At 42.5% G+C, this 21,688-nt stretch overlaps 2 protein-coding genes across 14 annotated transcripts in view; both read left to right on the top strand.

Annotated features, from left to right (window-relative positions):
* Nucleotides 1–21,688, top strand: part of MGA (MAX dimerization protein MGA) — a 90,258-nt gene that overhangs the window by 62,373 nt on the left and 6,197 nt on the right. For 10 of the 12 annotated variants that reach the window (XM_089778488.1, XM_089778493.1, XM_089778491.1 and 7 more), the window contains 7 exons: nucleotides 5,154–5,278; nucleotides 6,944–6,995; nucleotides 14,584–14,766; nucleotides 16,966–17,077; nucleotides 19,021–19,254; nucleotides 20,474–20,653; nucleotides 21,423–21,575. In XM_089778488.1, coding sequence (XP_089634614.1) covers nucleotides 5,154–5,278; nucleotides 6,944–6,995; nucleotides 14,584–14,766; nucleotides 16,966–17,077; nucleotides 19,021–19,254; nucleotides 20,474–20,653; nucleotides 21,423–21,575 — 1,039 coding nt within the window. Of the gene's footprint in view, nucleotides 1–5,153; nucleotides 5,279–6,943; nucleotides 6,996–14,583; nucleotides 14,767–15,510; nucleotides 15,592–16,965; nucleotides 17,078–17,505; nucleotides 18,993–19,020; nucleotides 19,255–20,473; nucleotides 20,654–21,422; nucleotides 21,576–21,688 lie in introns of those variants that run through there. The other 2 variants (XR_016349661.1, XM_089778498.1) reach the window with 2 other exon arrangements.
* LOC102449777 (MAX gene-associated protein) overlaps nucleotides 1–21,688 on the top strand; it is a 256,194-nt gene that overhangs the window by 24,847 nt on the left and 209,659 nt on the right. The gene's annotated exons all lie outside the window — the stretch shown is intronic.

Consider the following 21,688-nt stretch of genomic DNA (forward strand, 5'->3'; position numbering starts at 1 on the left):
CTCTTCTGATCCTACACAGACAGGCTGCAGAATTCTGACAGAGGACAAATTTACTTTAAGCTGTACAGCAGGCAAGCTACCCCAAAAATTATCAGAGAAGATGGAGATATGAGAAGATACAGTATTAACCCTGAAACTCCACTGGCATCACATAGTACTAAAGCTGATACCGAAGTTAGTAACAAAAATGGGCTGTGCCCAACACAGGGGCAATGAATCCAGTTGGAACTCTGTCCCGTCACACAAGGACAGACCATGTAAGGCTTTGGAGACAAAACCTCTAAGACATGCACACAAGCTGGTGATATGGAACAGACTTTGGTGCAGAGGAAGACTCCTCCAGCACAGACCCTGGATCCAGTATTGAACTCCTCTGCATCATTGTCTCTAGAAGAGACCGAACTGTCTTCAACACTGGGGTTACGTCTTCACTGCAGGCTTCTTGCACAAGAACTGTTTTGGACGCTCTCTTGAGCAAGAAACCTCTGATGGCCATTTTAGCCATACAAGTTTCTTGCGCAAGAAACCCCTGTTGCTCGTCCACACTGCATTCTTGCGCAAGAGGGCTTAACTCTTGTGCAAGAAGCCCTCTGTTCTGACGCTTTACTATAAATTTACTTGCTCAAGAACATGTGTGCAGTGTAGACGCACTGCAAGTTTTTGCGCAAGAACAGCTGTTCTTGTGCAGAAAGCCTGCACTGTAGATGTAGCCTGATGGACCCATAGACCAGCACTTCTATAAATTTCAGTGGTGCCACTAGCGGTCTTATGCCCCGGTGATGGAGAGGAGGAATATGTTCTCTCCATCTTAGCAGAAATCTCTCTCCTCTATGGTCTGTAACTTGTGTGTCAAAGAGGCCTGCCAACCCTCCCTACATAATCCTTTCTGCAGCAACGTTGGGCTAGTCAATATCATGCTAGCCAGCTGTCATGCTAAGGCATGTCACTGTGGCCACATGTTGGGCTTAATGGGGCTGTAATCTCATGCTGCTAGAAGCGGGTCTCTCATTTAAGAAACAGATCATTTTCCCCATCAGCTTCTCTGGTCAAATCACTGTACTAAACAAGGAGGAACACCAGGAAGAACCTGACCAGGGAGTTGAGCTACACCAGCATTCTACTTCATTCATTGTTGGCTGGTGAAGTTGTCCCCAATACTGGCACTGGCTAACAGGTCATTCCAAGAGCTCCTTATGAGAACATCAGAAATTCTAGTCATAGCTGAGAAATGTGAATTACAAAAAGTCATCTAACATTATTGCAGAAGATACAGTTTCTAGAACTCCTGGTTGATGAGAGCCTACCTCCAGAGGACAGGTTCTGGTCTTGTCAGTTGATGATAAAGCACCTAAACTCAAATACAACAACTGTGTGAACACATCTGGGACTACTATACCATATATTGGTGTGCTTGCTAGATTTCACTTAAGACTCTACCTTTTCATATCTAATAGAATCCACCTTACCCAAGGGTTTCCTGTATGCTTTCCTATAGGAATGTTAACGGGTAACCGGCTAACCTTATCGAGTGATGCTTACTGAGTAATGGTTAACCAGTGCCCAACAGCAGCCCTCTGTCCACAGACGACTGCTCCAGCCCCACTGAGCCCTCCACGATGCAAGTTGGAGTGGGAGCCAGCAGCCCCTGTATGTGGCTTGCAGCTGGGGCTGAGTGGGCCGGAGGCAGTCCCACATGTTGGGGGCCAGAGATCTGGCAGCAGCCCCAGAGGCTGGAGGCTGCTTCAGCCAGGCCAGAGCAGGTTCCCCTCCCTTCCTTCTCCCCTCCTCGCCCCCATTCAGTTTAATTGGTTAACCCTAAGGTTTAAGCGGTTAACTGACTAAACAGGATTTTATTTCCAACCTGTTAGTGACCTGACCCCTCTTTGGAATCAGCATCTTCCTTTTGAAATGTATGGAACCTCTGATTGTTTGAAACTCCACTTTAGATGATTATGATGGCTTTCCTGGCCTGTTGCCTCCCAGAATGTCAGTAAGCTCCAGGCCCTTATGGCCAGACATCCTTGTGAATATTTTCATAGGAATGAGGTGGTCCTAAGGCCACATCCCAAGATCCACCATAACATAGTCTCACAATTATGCTTAAATCCAACCAATCAAACTCACCTGTGGTATTCTTGAAATAATACTAAGTGTTGGGAGAGAAAAGCAGCTATATCCTGTGGACGGTTTTAGAGCCTTGCTGTTATTGTTTGACTGATACTGATGATGCTGCTTCTTCCCACTATCCAGAATGGATACTGCCTGTCAATCGTTTATAGAGGGACACTAAACACAAACATATTAGAGAAAGAAAGAACAGCTATGTACCTAACAAGATCTGGTTCTTTGCAATTACATCATCAAAAGTAGGTTCCACGGTTTACCCAACCCTGCTTTTTGCAGTCCTCATCTTAAATTATGAAGAACTGAAGAAATGTCTATACCCTGTCCTTTGTGCCTCTGCATGAGAGTATAGTGAGGCACAAGGTGCATTGTAGGGACTTGACAGTGTAATGGTTAACCAGTGAGCTTGGGCTTGTTGGTTAACCTTGACGATTACACACAGGACCCTTCTCCCGTCCTCCCCCCCCCTCCATGCTGCCGCCTCTGTATCAGCTTTTAAGCTGGCTCCTCATGTATGCTAGCTCCCATGGAGCCGCATGCCCTTTCCCCCTCTCCCAACTGCTGCCTCTGAGGCAGTAGCACGGGGAGGGGCAGGCTGCTTTGATGTATTTGACAAAATGTTTTTTACCCACGAAAGCTTATGCACAAATAAATGTGATAGTCTTTAAGGTGCCACAGGACTCCTCCTCATAAATGTTATGATTGACAGTTGGAAGTACTGCATTGCAAACATTGGCGAATAGTGTAAGTAATAAATTATGATGTTTTTATGGTGATTGCTTTGTGCTGCAATTCAAGAATGCTGATGAATGCATAGTTGAGTTTCATCCATGCCTAATTGTCAGTATCTTGGGATTTTAATTTTCCTTTCCACCCATCAGATATGAAGAACTTTATAAAACAGCTCTAAGGAGCTGCATATTTTGACTATGAAGCAAATAATATATAGCAAGTTATGGTGGTTCAGTAAAAAGTAAGAACCAGTAAAACAAACAAAAGGAAGTTTTTCTTCACACTGTGCATAGTCAACCTATGGAACTCCTTGTTAGAGGATGTGGTGAAGACCAGGACTTTCACAGGGTTCAAAAAAACAACTAAATAAATTCATGGAGGTTAGGTCCATCAATACTTATTAGCCAGAATGGGTAGGAATGGTGTCCCTAGTCTCTGTTTGTCAGGGGCTGGAAATGGATGACAAGAGAGGGATCACTTGATGATTACCTGAGTCTGTTCACTCCCTCTGGGGCATCTAGCCACTGTCAGGAGACAGGATACTGGGCTAGATGGTCCTTTGGTGTGACCCAGTGTGGCTGTTCTTATGTTCTTACAGGCCTCACTTTTCTGATGTGATAAGTACACATTACTTTTACTCCATCTATGCATTGCTATTTTTTGTGATTAAATCTCTGCATTGGTTTCAGATTAGTATACAATTCACAGAAGAGAGGAAGCAGCTCAGCATAAAGAAGGAAAGGACAGACAGAAGGGAAGAGACAGAAGAGAAGAGCAGGAAGAGAGAGTGAGATAAGGATAGTTTAGGGTATTTCAGTGAAATACAGTTTAGAAAATGGAGGCCTGATAATAGTTTATCTAAATAAAGGATAGAACATTATAATATATAAATAGACTATTGATCATAAATACTGTTTTGCAAATTGTTTGAGTTTTTTTTTTATGTATGCCACTAATTCCATGGCTACCCTGTCTTACTTCACTCTTTCAGCCCTGTAAGCATTGGGCTAAAGACTTTCATCTCTGCAGTACACTAGTGATCTTGGGTATTTTTTTGGTCACTGAGGGAATTTGGAAATGATCATATTTTGGGGAGTGTTTTTTAAAATTGCATTATCCATGGGAATTGTCTTTAATAAACAGCTGTAGGAAAACGTTTTCAGGGGCACCTAATTGATTTTTCAATCGGACTTTTAAACAATTTAGACACTTAGGTTCTTTTAGAATTTTTACCAATATTGTGAGCAGTCTCCTCTTGGAGAGAGAAGGGTGACCCTGCAGTGCATTTATTTCCACAGTCCTTCTGTAGTGAACTTCTCTGTGTCTGAAAGCACCAGATTTCTGTGCCCTTTATTGTGCATTTTAAGGGGATTCTGTCCATTTGAATTTTTCAATAGATTTTTTAAAAAATTGAGTTTTCTGACAAAGTACATTTTAATTGTGTGTGTGTGTGTGTGTGTGTGTGTGTGTGTGTGTGTATTTAATGTACTATATTTTTTCTCCTTCTCTATGTTAATATTTATTTTGGAGGGTCTTCAAGTACATCCAGGAGCAACTACCAAACATAGTGGGAGTCTACCCATGTTTCTACCCTGTTTATTTTCTTAATGTTTCTGCTTAGTGACAATTCAGCTTCATTTTTACTGCCTCTGTCACTGGTTAAACATTTTTACCTCGCATGGAGAAGATTCATGGGCATAAGCTGCTTCTTCAGCAGTGTACAAGATTGGTGATAACATGCTAGTAGCATGAGAGAGATAAACAGTAGTAGACCATCAATAAAACTAAAACTGGACTCTGCTGCTAAATTCACAAGTAAACAAACAGTGTTTCTAATCTCTCCCATTTATAGTAATCTTTTTGGTATTTACAACAATCTTCAAACTAATGGGGTCATTTTAATTGGAATCAGATCATTGTTAGTGGCAGAAATCCAGAGAATTGCTAAGAATAATGTAGTTGTAGCCCATTTGAAAATTCAAGCTGGAGGACTCCACCTCTTAAAGGCTTTGTGTAATTTATAATGAAAGCATAAATGGTAGAAGGAGATATTCCTGATAGATCCAATCCAATGTGAAGATTTAGTGGGGGAGGAGTCCTGAATGGGATTCTTATGGTTAAGAGTCTGTCATAAATCACCGGCCTAGTATATTTACCTGTGGACTGAAGGATGAGCTGGTGCCATAGATTGCAATGAAACATTAGGAAACAATCTTGAGTCTCGAGTGAAAGATGTTTGGTCTGAGCGCAAGCACGGATTTCATGTTCCCTTTTTAAAAACAAATTAACTATTTCAGAATGACTGTGAGTATGGTGAGAATGATGAGCCTGTGGACATCGAGACCGTGGAAGAGCTTTCCGAGAAGATTAACATTGCCCGCCTGAAGGCCACAGCTTCCCATATCCGACCTTCCAAACAGAAGTAAGCATCTTTTGTACCACCCAAGAGAACTAAAGTTTGTTTTGCCAGTAAATTGGAATGAAAACGAATTGGTGAAACAAGAATCTTTAAGAAGTTGTAAGACAAAATAAGGGCTGAAATCTACAGTAGGATCTCCCAGCGCAGTGGAATGCCACGTTGACTGATTCTGAGGTCCATTTTGTCAGATCTGATTGAGGAATTGAGGCCTCTCTGCTTATTTTCATTTGACTCAATATGGCTATCGGAATATCAGTCTTGGGAGCACTTTACCTTAACAGGTCCAATGAGCAGAAACTTATCCAGTTTTAACTTCGTTTTCTGCTGCTCCTCTGTGCCTTTGCAACACTGATGGGCAGAACTGAACTCGGGATCTCTGGAGCTTATTGCATTAGCCTCTACAACTTGAGCTAAAAGCCAGCTGCTCCAGCTAAGGCTGTATATTCATTCTTTCTCTCTAAATAGTCTAAGTACACCACACCCAGAAGGCATGTGGGTGACACTTCCCCTAGCCGAGGAAGCATGTCCTGAGCTTCAGAGACCCAGTTGAAACCCAAGATGAGCCCCCCCTTGTAATGCCAACAGGCAAAACTGAACCTGGGGCCTCTCGAGCTTAGTGTATGAGGCTCTGTCTACAGCCAGTTGGCTCTCCGCTACGGCAGTAGAGGACACTCATTCGCTCTTTCTGGAAGTGGTCTAAGTGCCACTACATGTGACAGTGAAGCACATCCAGAAGATGTGTGGATTACACCTTCACTAGTTGATAAATTGCAGTAGTCAAGGGATTGCCAGTTAGTTTCAGGCTGTGGCGTTTGTTGTCATAGGCTTCAGTCCTACAGAAAGAACAGAGCAAGACATTGTTGACTTCACGGGGAGGCCAAAACCTTGGTGAACAAACCTGTTTTATTTACTTTTAAAATCCTCCTTCGTTTGTCCATTATTTGTTGTGGTTTTTACATTTTAATGTTAAGCACATATAGTAAAAGCTAATTTACGGAGTATAAAGGTGGCCTCAACTGTTTCCTTTTATTTCTTCTGGTTTCCTACATTAGGAATATCAGATCCTGAATTACCTCTCTTTGCAGAAATATTTTGGCAAGATCTTTGAAGAATGGTGATATTGCACACCTCAAAACATTTCCTTTCCTCCTTTTGAGAGGTACAGCTCGTGTTTCAGCCTCAGATATTGATGTTACCATTCTCTAAATGTTGCCAAAATTTTTCAGTGAAAATGGAGAAGTGAAGATATGTGAATATATTTACTAGATAATTGGGTCTCTATTTTTGTGTCATAAGATAGTAGTAATACACCAAAAATATAGTTTTTCTCTAATAGTCTACCTGTAGCCTATGCTTGCTGAGATTGCTGCTGGCAGAAACTGACAGTTTTTATTACCTTTGTTGATACACGGAGATGTAAAAACTTGTCATTTTGCCCTACAATCTAATTTTAGTTTTGAAACAGATTGTTCTAAAATCTGTGGTGTCCAAGATGGAGCCCAATCTTGGTGCAGCACTGGTGGCAGACTATCACTTCCATTAAGTTGCAAGAAAAATTCATTTCAGAGGTTAAACCTGGATAATTCTAAGACTGTTGGGAATGTAGTTAATTAGAAGAGAGTGCGTGAGATGAGTAATAGTGGGAAAAATTTCTTTTCTCTCTTCCAGGCACCGTAATCGTACTCCTTCAGATGAAAAGGTGGCAGACAAGACCACTAAGGTACGTATTTACTCTTCTTTTTCCTCTTATTATCACATTTCTGTTTTTAAGATCAACTTTCATACATAGAGAAACTTAACAAATGTTATATTAGCCACAAATACATCTTCTATATATTTATGGTTAAATACTAGAAACTGGGTAGGAGCCTAATTCCAAAGTCTATTAATATTAAAAGAGAGACTGCCTTCGACTCCAGTGGCCTTTATCAGAGCTTAAGTTTTACAGTGAGAAATAACGGCCTTCACTGCCATTGCATCGTATTAACTCAAGATGTCTTGCATTTTCTGCTTCTAGAACATGCAACTTACAGTGAAAATGCACCTGTCCGAGACAGTCTAGAAGTGCTTGGCCCTTCCATGAGTGCATGGAACTGGACTTAATGACCTCTCGAAGTTTCTTCCGGTTCTGTGTGTGATGTAGTTGGCAAGATCACTGTGACACCTTGAGATGTGTTGTCACTATCCCATCAACCTGTCTCTTGATGTGCTGAAAATATCAATGAGCTCATCTATCTACTCCCTGGGGCACCCCATCACCCTGTCCTGCTGAGTCAGAATCTTTGATCTCAGCTTTCACACTATGATTCTTTGTATCAAATTGAGAACTACATTTTTGTGCCTGGGAAGGGAGTGTAGGACTTATAACAAGATTTCTGTTTTCCAAAAGGAAACTGGATTGCTGAAAATGATAGTTTAGTTTAAATGGTGTACACTTAGACAAAATTGAAGTGTTCTCACAAAGACCATTTGATCCAAATGCCATTAAAGTCCAAACGAGTCATTCCATTGCTCCAAAATGACTAAACATTTTAGACTAACTTATTATTACTTAAAGAGGCTAATAGGGAGTATAGAAGTGCTTTGCAGGATAAAATAATAGAATACATACTGCACCTGTCAGAGTAACAATAAAACAACAGACCTACCAACATGGAGGGGTAATTTGTGCATAAGCATGATTAGGGCTCGACAAACATAGAATCTACTCGCCATTTCAACCGTGTGCCCCGTTCACCAGTGGCGCGCGCATGTACAGTGTGGGTCTTGCGCATACGCAGTATGGGGCTGGTGAACGGTTTTCGCTGCCGTTTGTCCAGCCCTGAGCATGATAGATATCTGCCTTTGTGTCAGCTAGCTTAATTGGAGCCTGTTTTTCTATATGTTTTTAATTTAGTTGTAATCGTAGAATGAAGTGGTTAGTTCTTCGTCGAGAAGCGTCCCTGGCAGTTCCCTACATGAGGTGTTGAGTGCCCCAGAGCTTCCCGACAGATTTTTCTCTCAGCAACGTATCAGGGGCCGCGCATGCGCAAGCCTCCCTCAGTACTATCACGCATACACGCCCCCCCTCCCTTCAGTTCCTTTCTACCGCCCCCAGCTTCAGATGGAACTCTCCTGCTCTGCAAAGACTTCTCACAAATTCCTTTCTTCAATCCGTTGTTCTTAGAATTAGCTTACCTTTACAGTTTCATGGTTAAGAGTTAGTTATTCCACCTGTTTAGAGTTAGGTTTAAAAAAAAAGAGAAACAGAAAATCACTGCAGTCTTGAACTGCGCTCTTCAGCCACTTGGCTTTAAAGCTGCAGGCTCTGCAAGAACTTGTCTCCCACTGCGCTAAGCTGAAAGCGCATAAAGACAGAGAGCTACAAATTAACATGTCCTATTGTGACAAGGACAGACAAAAGCTCTGACCCAGGCTTGGGTCTGAGCAATCCACCTCTGAGGCAAACATCCCCTAAGCCATCAAAGGCAGGGGCAAGCTCTCTGAACCAGCAGCCCAGAAAGCAGCACGCTGAGGCAAAAAGACACACTGCTCAGGCAATAACCGCCTGAGCACGTTTGACCGCCCAGGCACCTCGGGCCAGTACAAAAAGGGCAATAAAAATGTAAAAGACTTCCCTTACTGAGGCAACAAGTCTCCCGTGCCTGCCTCACATTCCGCGCTGTCTGACATGGCAGTGCTTGCCCTCCCACGGGCTACAGCAACTCTTCCGGCTCCTAGCTCAGCTTTGAGGAATCCCCTCCCAGACCAACTACTGGGTGCTGACCCCTCTCTTCCATTACCAGGGGCAACACCTCAGAACAGAGCTATCTGCACAGCGGGGGCAAATTGTTTACAGTTAACAGAGCTAGCCTCCCTGAATACTCCCCTCATTAGTCACAGTGACCAGAAAGACCCGGTAATTTCCCCCACTTCACAGGCGGATAATTTAACTGATAACATACATCCTCAATCTCCATTCTGTGATTATTCTGACTTCCCCTCTGCCCTCTCTGAGGACAAGGAAGAGTGCTTACTTGCTTTTTCACCTCGGCCATATATGGAGGGCTCTATCTGGTCTGCTTATCAGCAACAACAGGATTTTTTTAGAACACAGTTGGCTCCCTGAGCTCCTTATTTTTGGATGCCACCACCTATGCTTTGACTCCCACAGTGGCAAATGTTCAATCAACCACCTCAACAATATAAAAAGAAACCATGTAAAACCAAGCATATGGCAAAGCCCTGCTCTCCCTTAAACCTGTCACCCCACATCTCTATGAGGGGAACTGGCAGTGAAAGCCATTGCTCTCCTATGTTGGCTTCTACATCTCTACCATGGAACAGGCGTTGTTACCACCTGTCACTCATACCTCATATGATCTCTCCTCTTTTCAAGAATTATTTAAGAGTTGCTATCGATTTAAATATATCTATGGAAGAAGTTCAGCTTTCTCAACATGAACTCACTAACATCCTTCAGCCCAGTACAGCAACAAAGATGGCACTCCCTAGTAATCCAGCCATCCTGGAGCCCGCTAAAACACTATGGAAAACACCTGCATCTATCCCCCCAACATGCAGGAAAGCCGACTGAAAATATTATGTCCTCCCCAGCGGTTCTCAATTCCATTTTTCTCACACACACACACACCCAACTCCCTTATAGGGGACGCTGCACAGCAGAGGAAGAAACAGCAAAATCGTTCCACCCCATCTGAAAAGGATAATAAACGCCTGGATATGTTCGGAAAGAAGGTTTATGCCTCAGTCACTTTTCAGATGAGAGTGGCGAACTATGCTGCTTTATTAAGTAAATACGATTTCAATAATTATACAAAATTCAATACTTTTATTGAAGACATCCCTGACAGTAAGAAGGCACAGTTTCAGGCTCTTGTTTCAGAAGGCCAGATAATATCACAGATAGCCCTGCAAGCTGCACTTGATGCAGCAGACACAGCTACAAGGACTACTGCAACGGCAGTCACTATGAGACGAGCCTCATGGTTCAACTCCTGCGCTTTCCTCCGCCAAGTGCAACCATCAGTAGAAGACCTTCCCTTTGATGGAGAAAAACTGTTTTCTGCAAAGACCAATGAACTGCTTCAATCGATGAGAGTCCAGAGCTATATTGCAGTCGCTCGATATCCAAACCCCTATGACAAGACAGAGACAGTTCAGGTACCAACCATATCAGAGACGTAGCTACTCACAATTCACCTACCAGTACCAGAGGCAAGACCAGGCCCCGTACCAACAGAGGGGTCGCAGCAGGCAGCACAGGCGTTGCCCTCAGACTAATAACCCCAACCGTTCATCCCAACCCAGCAAGCAAATTTGAAACAACGGTCGAAAGAAGTAAAACTACACCACATGCTTGAGACTCGTTCTAAACCTTTCCTTTTTTGCTTATTACCTTTCCTTTCAAATTGAGTATCTATTACCACTGATAAGTGGGTAACTCAAACTATCTCCCTAGGTTATACCATCACTTTTCTCTCTCCTCCTCGTTCCCAACCTCTCACCCTGTCCCTCTTCAGGGATGAAATCATATTAAAACAAGAAGTTGACCACCTTCTTGAATTAGGAGCCATAGAACCAGTACTGCAAGAGTTCCATGGAACCGGATTCTACTCACATTCTTTTCTTGTAGAAAAGAAGACAGGTGTTTGGAGACCGATCCTTGATCTTCAGTTACTAAATAAATGCATAAGGAAACAAAAATTCAAAATGGTCACTCTAAATACTATTATCCCAGCTCTGGAGCCTGGTGACTGGTTTTCTTCTCTCGTCCTGCAGGACGCATATTTTCATGTATCCATTGGTCCTGCTCATAGACGTTTTCTCCGTTTTACTTTAGGTCTCCAACATTACCAGTACATGGTACTCCCCTTTGGACTCTGCACTGCACCAAGGGTATTCAAGAAGATGCTAGCAGCTGTCGCTGCTCACCTCAGAAAGCAAAGAATCACGATTTACCCATACTTAGACAATTGCCTTATCAAAGTGAGGACCAGTCAAGATATAAACAAAATGATTACACTACCACGCCCAGTGAAAGCATCCCTACACTGGTGGACAAAATCATGCAACCTGTGCATAGGCATTCCCTTCCAAACCCTGGAACCCTCGGTAGTTGTCACTACAGACGCATCACTTACGGTTTGGGGTGCCCATACAGAAGGCCGCACAGCACGCAGCCTATGGTCTCCAACTGACTGCATGCTCCACATCAATGCCCTTGAACTCAGGGCAGTTCACCTGGCATGCCAAAAACTGTTACCCAATGTCATGAGGATACATGTAAAAATATATACAGACAACACCACGTGCATATTCTATATAAACAGGCAAAGCGGTGCCCGATCACACACACTATTCCTGGAAGCTATAGCACTTTGGAATTGGTGTCTATCCCGAGACATTCTCATATCCGATTGCCGTCTTCCTGGGGCCCTCAGTTCACCGGCAGATGCCCTCAGAAGAGCTCTGCCACAAGAGCACGAATGGGAACTCGACTATACACTCCTCAGCGACATAGTCAACCGATGGGGTTTCCCAGATATAGATCTATTTGCCACTTCAATAAAGAAAAAATGCCAAAGTTATTGCTCCAGGGCGGGCATGGGGAAAGAGTCCTCCGGAGATGCTCTAGTTATAACCTGGAACGTACTCCTACGTTATGCTTTTACCCCATTTCCTCTCCTCAACAGAGTCCTCGTAAAGATTCTGAACGACAAAGCCAAAGTTATCCTCATTGCACCCTGCTGGCCCCGATAGCCATGGTTTCCCCTTCTACTCAGGCTAGCAATACATCAACCAATCACACTTCCAAACGATCCCATTCTTTATCAGCCAGGGATCATGTATGCTCACCCACAGTTTCGCACACTCCATCTCAAGGCGTGGTACCTAGATGGTTCACAGGCATAGAACTGCAGTGCTCTCAACAAGTACGTGATGTCCTCTTACAGAGCAGAGCACCTGCAACAAGAAAAACATACATGAGCAAATGGACTCGATTTGTTCTCTGGGCAACCTCTCGTAACATACGACCTCAAGACGCTCCACTTCCTGATATACTGGAATACGTTACACCTCAAACAATCACATCTCTCCTTCAGTTCAATCAGGGTCCACCTAGCAGCCATTGCAACCTTTCACACAACAGTGGAAGACACCACAGTCTTCGCACACCTAGTAACTAAGCGATTTTTGAAAGGTCTTCAGGCTCTATACCCAGAGGTATCAGCCCCTCAAGAGCCTTGGGACTTACACTTGGTACTAAAAAACCTGCCCTCACAAAACCGCCATTTGAACCCATGACAACATCTTCCCTAGGCCATTTATCCTTAAAGACAGCATTTTTGGTAGCAATAACATCAGTCCGCAGAGTGAGCGAGTTGGCTGCCCTGATGGCAGAAACACCCTTCACCGTATTTTTTTAAGGACATGGTCATGATGTGACCGCACCCAAAATTCCTCCCCAAGGTGCGCTCCCCTTTCCATTTGAATCAGACAATATACTTGTCAGTATTCTTTCCAAACCCCCACGCTAATCCTTTCGAAGCTCAGATGCACACCCTAGATGTCAGAAGGGCTCTCTCCTTTTACATCGACAGAACAAAATCTTTCAGATCCTCTCCTCGTCTTTTCGTCTCCATCGCAGATCATAGCAAGGGAAAACAAATTTCATCACAGAGGTTGTCACATTGGATCTCAGATTGCATTGCTACCTGTCATTCACTAAATGACCTACCTCTGCCAGTTCCGATTCAGACATACTCCACAAGGGCAGTTGCTGCATCCGTGGCTTACCTGAGGAAAATCCCACTACATGACACATGCGCAGCAGCCATGTGGTCATCAGAAAACACCTTTTCAAACATTATGCTCTCACCTCAGGACCCCTTCAGCATACCAAACTAGCAAAAGCTGTACTACAAATGGCATATTTACCTGATCCGAAGTCCCTACCTCCATAAGAAAATATTGCTTGAAGTCACCTCATATGGAGCACCCCCAGAGACGCTTCTCGACGAAGGAAAGGAGATTACTCAGCTTCCTGTAACTGACATTCTTCGAGATGAGCGTCCCTGGGGGTGCTCCACTACCCTCCCTTCTTCCCCTCTACTTCGGAATGCCCTTATGATAACATCTATAATACATTATTTGCCGGGTTCCGGATAGGGAAGGAACTGAAGGGAGGGGGGGCCATGCATGCGTGATCGTACTGAGGGAGGCTCGTGCATGCGCGGCCCCTGATAGATTGCTGAGAGAAAAATCCATCGGGAAGCGCTGAGGCACTCAACACCTCATGTGGAGCACCCCCAGGGACACTCATCTCGAAGAACATCAGTTACAGGAAGGTGAGTAACCTCCTTTTTCTTACGTTTAATTTGCTTATTATTAACCTTCCCCTTTGCGCACACAATCCTTTCTAAAGTGCCTTCTTGTTCCCATTCTTCCATGTTCAAACAAATTTACTGTTTATTATAAGTCAAGCTTTGTATTTCAAAATGTCTGTGAAGATATATAACCTATTATACAGTTTAGAAAGTTTGTGCATCTGTCTGTCCGTTTGCCTGTGAATCGTTTGTTCAAGAACGCCTCCTAAACAGTAAGAGCTAGGACCACCAAATTTGGTAGGCAGCTTCCTCTTACGATAAATAAAGCAAGGTCAGGGTTTGGTTGTGCCAAGACAGTGGGATGCACCTAGACTGTGATTCTTACCAAAAGGAAAGGGAATTGTGTGATTTCAGGAGCAGTTATGAATGACTGGGGGGGGAAGCAAACATGGGGAACAGATAAACTCACAAATGACCAGAGGGTTACAGCAAGCATCCCAGCTTTGGAGAGCAGCCCCATGCTGCCCTTGGGCTGCCCCCAGGAAGCAACCACTGATTGAGCTTGTGTGGCCCCCTGCACCACTCCCTTGGTTCGGCCCCTGGGAGAAGCCTGCAGGCAATCTGTGTAGCCCTGCTACCCCAGGCCAGACCCGGCCCTGGGCAATGCCAGATACATCTTGTAGTGTATCCATATATGAAAAGCTGTTCTCTTCTGAATGCCTTTGAGTGGAAATGGTTGCTGGATTTTCACCTTCAACTGATCTCTCTGACATTCTGGCCTCCTTTCATTATATTCTCTACATCCTGTAGTGTTTTTGTATTTTTAGAAATCTTTTTCATGAAGATAAATGAAGTTGTATCAGGGTATGTTATGACTAACACAGAAATGTGTCTTAATGACTGTGTAAGTCAGGATGACGTTTTCCCCTCTCAGTTAATTTCAAATAAAGAACTAACACATGGATTCTTTTCCAATAGAAACCCCAATTCTGGAGCAGAAAGCAGAAGAATGAGGCAGAGGCTTTTGCTCATTACCGCCAAACACATACAGCAAATGAACGCCGACGTCGCAATGAAATGAGAGATCTTTTTGAAAAGCTAAAAAGAGCACTGGGACTGCATAGCCTCCCCAAGGTCTCCAAGTGCTACATCCTAAAACAAGTAGGTATTTTACAGCTCAAATCATATGGAGAAAAATTCCTTTAATGTGGGGCAAATTGGCATCAGGTCTGAAAAACAGTGTAATGATGTGAAAAATATTTTAGATGTGAGTGCAGAAATGCTTTTCTCCTCTATGCAATCGTTTCACAATAAAGTAATTTGAGGAGAAATGAATTCACTCGAGATAAACTTTAGGGTTTAATGGGATGCGCTCCCCTATCTTCCACTGCTTCTTTGCGAATTTAACGCTCGAAAGTAATTTACTTGGCAATTTTAAATTGGACAGCGAGGCAGTCTGAATATACAATGAAGACAGATCTCCCTAAGGTAAGAAAATAAAATTCTTTGTGAAATATTTTATTTCAACATAGGATTTAGATAGAAAACTGTAAATGAAAGGAAACAAGCAGCACGTAATCAAAAGCCATAAATAATTACGTTTATCTGTATATTACATTCCTAGGGTTTTGCCAATTACCTGTTAGACATAGGTTTATGGAAAATAGATTCTGTCAAATTAGATATCTTTTTGATGAGGTTACAAGTTTGATCAGTAAAGGTAAAAGTGTTGATGTAATATACGTAGATCTTCTGTAATGCATTTGATTTGGTATTACATGACAGTTTGAAAAAATTAGATGTCAAATTAACATGGCACACATTAAATGAATTAAAAGATGGCTAACTGATAGGACTTAAAATGTAATTGTAAGTAGGGACTTATCATCAAATCATTGTTTCTAGTGGGGTTCTGCAGGGATTGGTTCTTGACATTTTTATTAAAGACCTGGAAGAAAACAAAATCATCAGTGATGAAGATTGCAGGTAAGAAAAAAATTGGAGCAGTGGTAAATAATGAAAAGGACATGCCACTGAGACACTGTGATACGGATCGCTTGGCAAACTGGATGCAAGCAAACAATATGCAGTTTGATACGGTTAAATGTAAATGTATACGTCTAGTAGCAAAGAATTCAGGCCGTACTTAGGGGATGGAGAACTCTATTCTGGGGAGTAGTGACTGAAAACGTTTTAGAAGTGGTGGATAATCTCTGAACATGAGTTTCCAGTGTGACACTGTGGCCAAAAGAGCTTGGATACATAAACAGAAAATCTGAAGTAGGATAGTGAAGTTATTTTATCTCTGTATTTAGCATAGGTGAAAGTGCAACTGGAGTATTGTCCAATTCTGGTGTCCACAGTTCTAGAAGGATGCTGATAAATTGGATGGGATTCAGAGAGGAACCATGGAAATGATTAAAGTCAAAATGGTTAGAAAAGGAGCTTTATAATGGTAGACTGAAGAAGATTAATCTATTTAGTTTAATAAAGAAAAGGTTAAGTGGGGAATTGAGTACTGTATAGTCTTAAAATGCCTGCATAGTTCTTAGTCTTGGAGAGAAAAGGGTAATATGATCCAATGATTGGAAAGTTAAATAAGACAATCACACTGGAAAAACAATATAACTTTCTAAGAGGGATGTTAAGAAGAGGGTGGTTTGCTAATGGTGTAGTCAGTAGAATTTTTATCGACTACACAATTAGTCGATAAGGGAAGGCCGCTAAAGGGCTCAGTCCTGGGTCGCACTGGGTCTGGGACCTAACCCCACTGCGACTCTGCATTTAAAAAGTAGGAGCTCGTCTGCCTTGCCCACCTACCTCCTATTAAATTTTAAATGCAGAGATGCAACATAGTTTGGTCCTGGACTGGTGTGAGTTGGGACTGAGCCGGGCTGCCTGCTCGCCTGGCTCCTGCTATGTTTTAAATGCAGAGAGACACTGTGGTTTGGCCCCAGACCTGTGCAAGCCAGGACTGAGCTGGGCTATCTGGTTACCTGGCTTGTGGTATGTTTTAAATGCAGAGCCGCAGCAGCGGTAGGTCCCCTGCTGCATCTCTGCATTTAAATGTGTAAAGTCGATAGCATAGCTTATCGATTAATCAATTATACTTACACAACCCTACTTTTTAACAGCAAGAATAATTAACAACTATTTACCAACAACAATTTACCAAGGATCATGATGTATTCTCCATCACTGAGAATTTTTAAATCAAGATTGGGTGTTTTTCTGATGGATGGAAAATGTCTGTAGGGAGACTTTTAAAATGCCTGTTTTGACTGGGAAAGGAGAGCTACTTATTTCTGTGTTGTATGCGTTAGCTTGGTCTCTAACCTGGTGTTTCTGACATGCTTCTAGGCCTATGAAGAGATCCAGGGGCTGACTGATCAGGCAGATAAACTGATTGGGCAGAAGAACTTACTGACTCGCAAACAAGACAGTCTGATTCGTAAAGTATCCACACTTTCAGGTGAGGTGGTTTAAGGGGACATAGTGGTTAGAGGAGTGAAAGAAAGGACTTACAGGGCTGGGAAGGACTAGGGTGTCACTTAGGGGATAGGTACATAAGTGGTAGAATGTGCAGATAAAAGATTTAGTATTAGCTCCTCAAAGATACTTAGGGACCTAACTTTCATTAAATACCTTTGAGAATCTGGCCCACAGATTGTAAGAAAAGAAGACTGATTTTTGGGTTGGGGTGTATTTGTGATAGTATAAAGTACTTTGTCATAAACACAGAAAAGTATTTATTTCTTCAAGCAGTAAGGGCCACAGGTTCTACTGTGGATCTTCAGCTCACGTGCAGCTTTGAGGACAGCATTTAGACCTGTCAGCCACTAGCTTAGGGAGACAACTCTTCTGTTAAGGAGACATACTACTTTTGTTTCATCTCCACAGGTAAAGGAAATGTGGACATACCTTCCTGCTGCCGACCATTAGGATCCTAGTGTCCAGTACACTGGAGCTATCCAAAGGGAAGAATATTTCACTGCCTTCAGAAACAGAGTTTTGTCCAAAGAGCCTTTCTTGTATATCCTCAATAGCCAAACAGGGTTTGATCTTTGGACATTAGTCTGGTGCTGATGCCTTTCATGGCATCCTTTCAGCCTTCCAAAGGGTCTGTCCCTATACTTTCTGTCTATCAAGTGGCTTTTATGATGATAACTGCATCAGCCAGATGGAGTATGGAATTAGTACTGTCCTGAGAACACAAGTACTGCACATTCCATGTTGATAAATTAGTTCTTGGTATGATTCCAATAGTCATCGTAGGTATGTAAAGCCAACTTCATATTTTGTAAGTTATGGCTGATAGGACTAAAGTCCTTCTCTCTTAACACAAAAAATGTATCTAGACAAATCTAAAACAGTAAAGCATTCAGGCCCAATATTTGTAATCAATTGGCTGTAAGCAGGAAGGAGAGAGTGTTTTTCATAGTCTTACATGTCTAGGTGGATATGGTGGTTTATACTTGAGCCATATGAGGCAAAAAAATGGCCGTTTTAGTAAACTCTGATCACACTCCATAAATGCAATATGTGGGTAGAGACCTACTGTTCCTAAAAAATCTGCAAGATAGCCTGACTTTTTATAATATGCTTCAGAGCTGATAGGTAAGCTTTGTCTTTTGCTGTAGTTGAAATGATAGTATTGACTCTGTAGTACCTCTGTCACTTGAGGGACAGCCTGTGCACAGTTATATGTAGTGTGGTTATAGTTGTGTTGGTCTGCTCTCTGGGGCTCCAAAGCTTGTGGTTCTCATCAATAGAGAATGTCCAGTAGAAGATATTACTTCACCCACTTTGTTGTCCTGTGTATAGTTATATGAGTTTTGATCATATAACTAAATTGCTAAATAAATTCTCAACGTGCCTACAGACAGTTGATAAAATTCCATTGTATAGTCTGTGGATCTTATTGTTCTAAGAAATATTAAGCTTACTCTAAAATTTCCTTTCTTTGAATAGTAAGATCTACAAGTCTGAACAACTTTGGGTAAGATGAAGGATCCCCATTCATAGCTAAATAAATAATGCTCTCATCCCCAGCTGTCAGTGTATTTGTAGGTAAGGCCAACACCGTATTTATTGTAGCAGTAAAAGTTCTCAACTGGCAACCTGTCCAGCAGGAAGAGACACATCCCTGAGCCATTGGTTATTAGGTCTGAATTCTGTCCATCAAAGCTGCAGACAAGCTGAAGACCAATTTTAAGATCTATTTTTTCTCCTTGAAGAGAGTAAAAGTAGATATATTTTCCTATTTCTGTGATGCGCTGTAGATTGTTCTTTGGACAATACATTGCATTGGGGTAAACCTGCTGGTTCTGTATGGTTCCATTCCAATTCTTAGTCCTGGAAGCAATTAGAATCTGAGGACATTTTGACTCTCTCTCTCTGTTAATTTTTTTGTAGGTAAGACAGAAGAAGTGGTTCTGAAGAAGTTAGAATACATTTATGCCAAACAGAAAGCGGTAGAAGCACAAAAGAAGAGGAAACAAGTTGAACCAGAGGAGACTGTTGTGACCATGAAACCCAGCAGAGAGCAAGAAGGATCCTCCACTTCTTCCAAAGAGTTGGGACAAATGATTGTGACAAATAGGCGAGGGAAGCCATTAATACTCGCGAGGAAAGGAGGCCAGGCTGCCGGTAGGTTGGGATATGTTTGATCTTTTCACACGGGGTGGGGCGGGAAATATCATTGGAAAGGCTGTGAGTCTGTCATGGATTTTGTGACTTTCTGTGACCTTCATGATTTCTGTAGTGGCTTGTGTGACTGGTCTAGGGTCCAACTGAGCAGCTCTGGCAGTCTCAGGGCCATCTGCATTGGACACTGCTGGGGCAGTTTCAGACCAGAACTGCCCCTTCTGGTTCGCACAGCAGCAGCAAGAGATTGAATGTGAAAGGGGGCTCGTGGCTGAAGAAGGAAGTTAGGGCATAGGAAGAAATGAGAGCTCTGAGTGGCACTTACTTAGGGGGGCTTCCCAGAAGTAGCAGCATGTCCTTAGGCAAAGGTGTGCTAAATGGTTCTGTGCACTCCTCCAGCTGCAGACACTCCCCCTCCCGCAATTCCTATTGGCTGCAGTTCCCAGCCAGTAGAAGCAGCAGAGCCAGAGCTCAGCGTGGGGGCAGCATGCAGAGCCCCCCTTGCTACACCTCCACCTATAAGTCAAGGGCTTCATTGCAAAGTTCTGGGGAGCCATATAGAGCCAAACAAAAAGCCTGCCAGCTGCACCAGTCCTCCCCTCCCCAGAGCACCCGCAGCACCCCTGAGCTGTCCCCTGTCTTAGAGCACCCAAGATTGTCAGGGTTATATAATACAAGTTCTTTACAGGACACGGGCCATTAATTTTTGTTTACTGCCTGTGATCTGTCCATAACTTTTACTAAGGATACCAGTGAGTAAAATGTAACCATAATCATTGGATATCTTGGTGGGGGAAGGGAGTAGCAGCCTGCTGTGTATAGCCATTTTGCTATAAATGTATTAATTTCAGACACAGTCAAGGTAAAGAATCAAAGCAAGAATGTTTCTGTATATTACGGTTATGTATGTTTTACATTTTAAGATAGAGTTTAAGAAAGTCTAGAAATTTACAGAAATCACATTAATTTCCTCTGACTGGATAAGTGGGGTCAGAGGTTTCTATGTGGGGAAATCAAGATAAACCGAGCTTGCCAGTTGCTAACAGATTTTAGCTGAGAAAATTGTTCTAATTAGCAAAGTGGGCTGAGGACACTAATATTGATATTCACTCAAAAGAGAGCTGTTGTCAGCTAGTAAGTATCTATTGGTTAAAGGCTGTAAAGCATGCAGTGTCAGAAATATCACTTTCAGTGTGGGGTTTTTATTTGTATTTTTATGCAGTGGAAACCACATCCTCTCCTGTTACGTTAACTACTGCCAGCCTAGTGATGACTCCACAAGGGCAGGTGCTTACACTGAAGAGTTCCCTGATGCCAGGACAGGTAGCCACTGTTCCTTCCACACTCCTGCAAGCTGAGCTAAAGCATCAAGTTGCTAGCAACACAGTTACAACACAGCCAGGTAAGCTCACATGAGAGCAGGTTTACTGGAAGAATCATAAAATACTAAAACTGGAAGGGACCTCGAAAAGTCATCAAGTCCAGTCCCCTGCCCTCACGGCAGGACCAAGCACCATATATCTAGATCATCCCTGATAGATGTCTATCCAACCTGCTCTTAAATATCTCCAGTGATGGAGATTCCACAACCTCCCTAGGCAATTTATTCCAGTGCTTAACAAGCCTGACAGTTAGGAAGTTTTTCCTAATGTCCAATCTAAACCTCCCTTATTGCAATTTAAGCCCATTTAAAAATTGTTATTGAATCTATCCCTCTGTTCATTTATGCACTTCAGTTTATAAAATACAATTTTCCTTGTAAGAAATTATGTGCTTCACCAGTAGTATCCTTTATAGAATTCTTTCTGTAATTTTACAACTTTACTGACTAGGGTAGATTCTCACTGCACTATACCTATTACATAAAACAGCGATACTTGATTATACAACCAAAATGGTAATCAAATCAATAGAGCTATTTGTTTTTATCATTAGATAAATAGAATCTGTTGAATGTTACTATTCCTAAATTAAAGAGAAGGGGAAAATACCTGTAATGTTGTGTAGAAGGTGAGTCTGTGGCTGATCTCTATTAGAAATAGAACAATCAAATAGCCATTTCTTAGACCACTTTCAGTTGGTAGTATACTACCAGATACAGCATGGTTGTGTTGTGCTATATTTTCTATTTTTGAGTTGTCATAAAAAAATTGCTTTTCTTCCTGAATAAGGTATTGCATCCGTGATGATTCAGCTACCGTGCTCAACTGTTCCTGTCCAAGTGAAAGGTATCCTCGCTAACTCAGCTATTCCCATTACACTACCAACCATTGCAAGTAACCCAGGGCCCCCACCTGTTGGATCAACTGCAGAACTTGCTTCAGGTAAGTTCTCCATTCACAAATCCTTGTGTGAGGCTATCAAAAGTTCTCTTTAAAATATTTAGGGTCAGCTTTTCTTCAGAATGGTAAATAACATTGCATCTTTCCTTCACAGT

The sequence above is a fragment of the Pelodiscus sinensis genome, chromosome 5, assembly GCF_052426305.1.
Source record: "Pelodiscus sinensis isolate ZL-2025 chromosome 5, ASM5242630v1, whole genome shotgun sequence".
NCBI lineage: Eukaryota > Metazoa > Chordata > Testudines > Trionychidae > Pelodiscus > Pelodiscus sinensis.